The sequence below is a fragment of the Nymphaea colorata genome, chromosome 1 (genome assembly GCF_008831285.2).
Source record: "Nymphaea colorata isolate Beijing-Zhang1983 chromosome 1, ASM883128v2, whole genome shotgun sequence".
In the NCBI taxonomy this organism is placed as follows: domain Eukaryota; kingdom Viridiplantae; phylum Streptophyta; class Magnoliopsida; order Nymphaeales; family Nymphaeaceae; genus Nymphaea; species Nymphaea colorata.
Window position 1 is genome coordinate 5,459,602 of NC_045138.2, and position 6,765 is coordinate 5,466,366.

The 6,765-nt window shown below is 43.7% G+C and overlaps 1 protein-coding gene across 1 annotated transcript; it reads right to left on the reverse strand.

Moving 5' to 3' along the window:
• Positions 1 to 344: 344 nt before the first annotated feature.
• On the reverse strand, positions 345 to 6,676 carry LOC116253002 (putative disease resistance protein RGA3). The gene is made up of 2 exons (XM_031628029.2): positions 2,789 to 6,676; positions 345 to 1,716 (listed from the first exon to the last, which is right to left on the reverse strand). Exons 1-2 carry the CDS (start codon positions 6,553 to 6,555, stop codon positions 1,692 to 1,694), a joined length of 3,792 nt encoding a protein of 1,263 aa, XP_031483889.1. The 5' UTR covers positions 6,556 to 6,676; the 3' UTR covers positions 345 to 1,691.
• Between the last annotated feature and the right edge of the window lie 89 nt (positions 6,677 to 6,765).

Sequence of the window (6,765 nt, forward strand, 5' to 3'; positions counted from 1 at the left end):
GTTAACGTTATTTGTGACTATGGACTTTACATTATCTTTGTCACTGTTTCCGAGTGTAACCAAGAAGACACATTGTTCCCTCCCTGTGAAGGTGTAGAATAATGGTCTATTTCTCACTAGAACATGCCAGGAATGAGATGAGAACATAAAGTCGTTGATGCCCATCTTTTCGTTGGACATGCATAAAAGTTTCGACCTCCAACTAATCCAACTTGGTCAAAATTCAAACAAATAGACATTCATTGTCCGATTACACATCAAAAGCCCACAGTAACTTTGTCAACAAATAATAGTCATCATCATTGCTTCAATAAAGTCACATCACTAAAGCTGATTAGTATGAAGTGACGCAGTGGGAAAGAGGACTGCTCCTCTAACCAAGGTCAATACCTAAATTGAACGAGAACATAAAAAGAAATAGAAATAACTGAAAAAAGGAAACTCAAAGAAGGAAATTGCAAAAACTGATTGCAAATGAGACTCTAAACATATTTATATACCCTAAAACGGATCCCTGGATCTGAATCCAAACAAAACAACAATAAATAAAAATCCAAACACTCTTATTGCTTCACTTGCGTCTTTACTCTTCCGCTGGAAACAGTAGCGGAGCTACCATGGAGCTGGTGTGGGCAACTGCCCACCCCAACCTGTATATTTCTTTATAAAATTTTTATTGATCATGTGTTGTACTGATACATGCCGGGTGCCCACACTAGACCCATGCCCTCAGCTAAAAATTTTTAGCTCCGCCACTACGAAACCAAATCTCATCTTCAAAGATATACCGGTAGAAGGCAATGTTGGGTTTCTAAAACGGATGACTTAAGTTTGGATTTGAGTTTGTGTTTGGGATCGGGTTTGAGTTTTGTCTCAGGTAAAGAGACAGATAGGTTTGCTTTGGGTTTAGAAAGGAAATCGGACTGGGTTTAGGGTAAGCGAGTTCTTTGGAGGTTGGAACCGGTTTATGGGCGGAAAGAACCGGCCTGAAATAGGCTATACCCCGGTGTATCATGCACAAAACCGGACTGACTCGGGTTTTATAACCACCCGGGTCCCAAATCCGGTCCTGAGCCCAGAAGTTGGGTCCAGACCCAAGAGCACCGTCGAGCCCTAGCTGGCTAGCTCGTCGACCGCCACGAATGTCTCCGCCTGCATCGGTTCGTGCGGTTGCTGATGACCCACGATGGTGGGTGGTTCGATCGTCGCCCATTCAATGCTCATCCCAGTCGCCTGCTCGTCTCTAGGGGGACTTCTTCCACTCAGCAGGAGGCACTTCAAACGCCTCACTATCTTCGTGGCTTGTTTCCAGTTGCTGCCCCGAACGGCCACCATTGACTACAGTGTCCTTCGATGCCTCCTCCGTTGGCAGTCGAAGGATGCTTTGTGGTTCTAAGATCATCCTCAGATTTTCTTCGATGTATATCATTCGTGCTTCCATCAAGCAACGCCTTCACCCATTCATGCTTCCATCTGGAATCATCCGACTTAAAGTTTTTCTGATTTGATTTTTCCATTTGAACAAGCTTTTCTTCTCTGGGATCCTTTTCACGCAACATTTATCCATTGGTTCGGGCGAAACATCAGATTTTCAAGTGTTTTTTCTGAAGAAAAATCCAAGCACTCTTATAATCTTATTGCTCCGCTCCTGCATCATGAAGTCTCCAAGGGTGTTGTGCCATGAAAACAGCTCAGTTCCAAAATCTCCAGATGGCCCTGCGTGTTAAAATTCAAGCAAGATTTATCATGAAAGCATACAAGATATTTTCTTCTTTCTTTTCCGCATTTGCATCGAAAGGAAACGAGAAATCAAAGTTATAATGCTATTTCTTAATTCTCACATATTATTCTGCTTTATATTTTCTCTTTTATGGTTTTCAGAAAAAACTATTCTGGTTGATGCATGCAACTGGTGTAAGTGTGAAGTTCTTTGACATTACTAAACCGATTTCATCTCGTATCTTGTTCATGTACGATTAGCACGAGAGCATGTTATAGTAAGTCAGTAACATTTGTAACAGGTTACTGCTGCTGTTAGTATAAATTCATAAGAAAAAATGCATCAAAAAATTACGCTGTTCAATTGGGTGCTTTCTGGCAACCCATTGAAAAGGTTACTTGTTCTAAGCCTACTCTTGAAGTGAAACAGTTCACTGCACCTATCATGCTTCGCTTGAATCCATAAGAAACCTCCATGTACTGCACACTGTCCCACAAGAAACTCAACTAATGTTTGCAATGTCTATCTCCTTATGTTGATAAGTCAGGGATTCTCCACTGGGCATTGTCCAAATTGTGTTTTTATGGAAAGGGAAGGAAATTTCAAGAGCTGCAAGGTTCCCCGTGTTATTAGAAAGTAGAAAGTGATACATTACCTTTACATCTGTGTAGCAGTCAATATTACAAGAGATATAAGAGATACAAAGTGCACATCAAGATCCACTGGAGAAACAGCCGGTGCTAGTTGTTTGAAGAAATAACCAGTTGTTACTTTATTTAATTGTGAAGCCAAATATGTGACAGTTTCTTCACATTTTTTTTCATGCAATTTGGTTGCAAAATATTTTCAAGAATTTGTTAGTTTCCTATAAAGGCCACATTACAATTGTAATGGACATTAAGTCAAGAGAAATTTCGACTAAACAAACAAGACATAAGCAATTGCAAATAAACAAACAACAGAAATTGAAAAATCAAGTGAAAGCAGGAACAGTGGAAGATAAATCATACATTTCTTTCGACATGATGAAAGCTTAAAGCAAGAAAGAAGGAAATAGGCTTACTGAACCTGCAACCATTCTTCTTGACCCTTAGGTTGGTGCAGCCGCTGATGACTAACCCTGCTTTGAGGCGATGGCTTAAACCTGGTGGTAATGAAGAAATCTTTTGGCAATCTCTAAGAGTCAATTCTTCCAGCTTGTGGAGGTTGGAAACCTGCTGTGGCAACGATGTCAGCTCCGGCAGCTCCTCTAAGGTTAGGGACTTCAATTGGACAAGTTGTTGCAGGCCGTCCGGCAGCAATTTCAGTTGGGGACAGTCGCATATGCTCAGTTCCTGAAGTTTGGAGAGCACCGTCAGCTGTGATTGCTGGGACGATGAGCCTAGATGTTGCGGTGATATGAGGTCCTCCAGGGTTGTGAGTTTAGGACAGTTTTGGATGGTCAATCGCTCTAGTCTCTTCAGGTTCTGCCAGGACCCCTGCAATCTCGTGCCTTCAGTAATACCAGATAAGTGCAGAACTTCCAGGTGGGAGAGATGCCACAACCAGTTGGGCATTGGAACCTGTCCCGGTATGCCGGACATCCCTAAGATTCTTAGCTCCGGAAGCGCTCCAGTAGGCAGTGGTGCTGATCGATGCGGCCATTCTAGGAAGCCACCCATTCCCAAATTTTTCAGCTTGGAGAGATGGGGCAGGCTGCCTGCTGGGAAACTTGCTCTTGGGCATCCAAAAACTAGCAGAGTCTCTAGCTCCCTTGGGTGCTTCTCTTCATCCCAGAGAGTGCACAGCTCTTCGCACATTTCAATGGACATGTATGAAAGAGCAGCAAAATGAGGCAAACTCTTCAACTTTGGACACCCAAACATCTGCAGCCATCGCAGCTGTGACATTGATGAACCAGTCGACCATCCTTCCCAATTGTTAAGGCTTCTCATTTCCAATTCCTCAAGCCCCCTCAGGCAAGGTAGTTGCTTTAGTCCGTCGCACTTTTCTACCTTCAGTATTTTCAGCTGTGTCAATGAGACAGACGTGCCTGCTTCAAGCCCCCCTTGATCGTCGTGCAGAGAATGTAAGTTGTTGCACTCTCTAATTTCGAGTCTCCTGAGTTCTGGAAAGTGAGGTATGGATTCCAACATGGGACACTCGCCTATTTCTACCGTGCTTAGCAGAGGCATAGACTTTCCCTCCATATCAAGCGGCCAACCCTTCCATTTGGTTAGCAATTTCACTTTCAGGGACTCAAGTTTTGGGAAGCAAGGTACCTGATTCAGCTCCTCAAGGTTTTCCAGGCTCATTGTTTTCAGTTCTGGCATGAAAGGCAATACCTTCAATCTATTGATCCCATTAATTTCCAATTCTGATAGCTGAGGCATAACAGGGAAAGTCTCTAAACGATTGCATTTATAGAGATGCAGGCATGTTAGACCAAGAAAATCTGGTACTGATGTGAGGAATGGGCAGTTCTGAAGTCTAAGGTTTCTTAGGCGCACTTGGTTCTCAGATAGAAGCCAATGAGCAGGAAACCTCCGGCCGCAGTAACCATTCAAGCTTAGACCCTTAAGATCAGGTGGCAGCTGTAGCACCTCAGATATATTTTCTTGAACTTCTGCTCTTTTCTTTTCCTCTTCTTCAGAAGTTGCCTCATAGACTAGCTCTAAGTCTTCAATATGGTGCTTTTCTTGCAACATCGCTTCTCTTGCATCATCTATTGACCTGACTCTCTCCAAATGCTCTATGACCAACTGCCCTCTCAATTTTCTTAGTTCCTTTAACTCTCGTATGTTGCATCCTGAGTCAGTTCCGTTGGTACCACATATGATATATCTATTCAAGGTACGCAAGCAAGTAAGGTTACCCAAACCTTGGGCCACAAATTGTAAGTTAGAAGTGTCTCTCAAACCTAGATGCCTCAGGTTCCATAGATGACCTATCTCTTTGGGTATGCTTTTGATTTGGCTACCATCCAACAGCAGAGTCTGCAAATTGTGCAGTTTACGTATTGAAGCAGGCAACTCCTCTATCTTTGTGTTCATCAAGTCCAGGTGTCTCAATAGAATTAGATCTCCAATGGAATCCGGCAACCGCGAGAAACTTCCTCCAGTTAAGTCTAGCACTCTCAGCCTCTTTAAGTTGCTCATGTACCTGTTGAGTGGGAATTCTGTCAACCTTCCATAACACATCAATGTTCTCAACACTTTGGTTGCTTGCAGCTCAATTTTATTAAGCGAATCCACATCCCTGCCAAGGACAAGATGGCGAGTTTGCTTATTGACAGAATTGTAATTGTATTCCTTCCCAACAACGTGTACAGCAAGGTCGTAGATAATGTCGTGCAAGCTCAGAAACACTTTAGACTTGTCTTGCTGAAACAAGCAGCGGCCTAGGAGGTCATCAATATAACCCTTTGCAATAGTTTCCATGTCGGCTCCTGCATCTTCATCCTCAACAATTCTATGTGCCATGACGTTCTTTATAAAGTCATCTTTTGCCAAGGAGTAACCTTTTGGACACAGCCTCAAGTAAGCGAAACAACGTTTTAAAACAGATGGCAGGACATCATAACTTAATACAAGCCCTGGAAGGAGACTGCTGTTTGAAGATGAAGACATCTTCCAAATTTCACTGTCTGCAATATATTTCCAATCCTCTCTCTCCCTTCTCTTTAAACGCATGGCGCTTCCGACTGTCTCGATTGCAATTGGCAGCCCCCCACATTTTCTAACTATATCTTCCCCAACTTCTTTCAAGTTCCACCTTGCCAGATCCTCTTCTGTCTCTCCCTCCTTCAATGCTTTACGCAAAAACAATTGCCAGCCTTCACTAAACGAAAAATTTTCTGGATTATGCATATAAGCTGCTGAAATTTCTTCTGAAATGGTTTCCATTCTTGTTGTGATTAAGATCCTGCTTCCATGTGCGCCCTTCTTGAGAAGAGCCTCCAACTGCTTCCACCATTCCAAATCCCAAACATCATCGAAAACCAACAAGAATTTCTTCCTCGAGAGTACATTGTTGAGATTGGTACAGAGAGTGTTCAGCCCTGATAGGCCAACGGTACTCCCCTTAACTTCTTGCAGCATCCTTTTTGCCAGGTCCTCAGCGTCTACGCATTGAGAGACACATATCCACCACCTGCATTCCTCGAAATGCCTTTCGACTCGACTATCGTTAAAGATCATACGGGCAAGTGTCGTCTTCCCCAGGCCTCCAATTCCGACGATGGAAACGATGGGGACGCTGCTACTCTTCCCACACATGATCAAGTCCTCGCGAAGAAGCTTTTCCACAAGATCGTCCCTGTCAGAGTCCCTCCCCACAATGTCTTCTTCCACCATGAGTGATGTAGTCGCTCTGTTGCTACCAACTGCCCTCCTCTTCTCTGCTGCTGCAGCCTCCATCCCTTCGAGTTTATAGCGCTTCCTTTCCTTGGATATCTGACTGAGCCTATCGTTCATCGCCTTGATCTTCTTTCCAAGTTGGTAGCGATGCACTAAATGTCTGCGAAAGCAAGAAATGAAAAGGGTGAAGGGGTCTGTGCATACCCTTTTTCCTCCGATGAGCATCCGCTTGTGATCATCTTTGGCAGATTTTGCTTGGTACTCGTCGATGACATCCTCGGCATCATAAGCTACGTCCTTGAGCTTCTGCAACCAGTCCTTCACTTCCTCGTCCTTTAAGTATGGCAGGCCATCTGCAACTTCTGCAACTGCCTGAATTGCTTCAAACTCGCTCTTCAGATTTTGAAGATCTTCCTTTGCGTTCCAGATGAGCCCAACCTCGTAGGAAATACGGGCTCCCAGTTCTTTCGCCACAGAGGAAATGATGGCCGATGTCATCCTTCTGTGTCCTCTCTGTTAGTGTTGGGTATTTCACAGGCAGAGGAAAGTTGAGAGATGGTGCAAGGGAAAGCAGAGATCTCTCTTCATATACATGTTTCACGCTCGCATGTCCTTTTCTTTTGTGGGGCATTCAATCATCATCTATCCTAACATTGAGGCCACATCAGATTTTGCTTATGGAAACAAACTTTAACTGGAATAGCATCC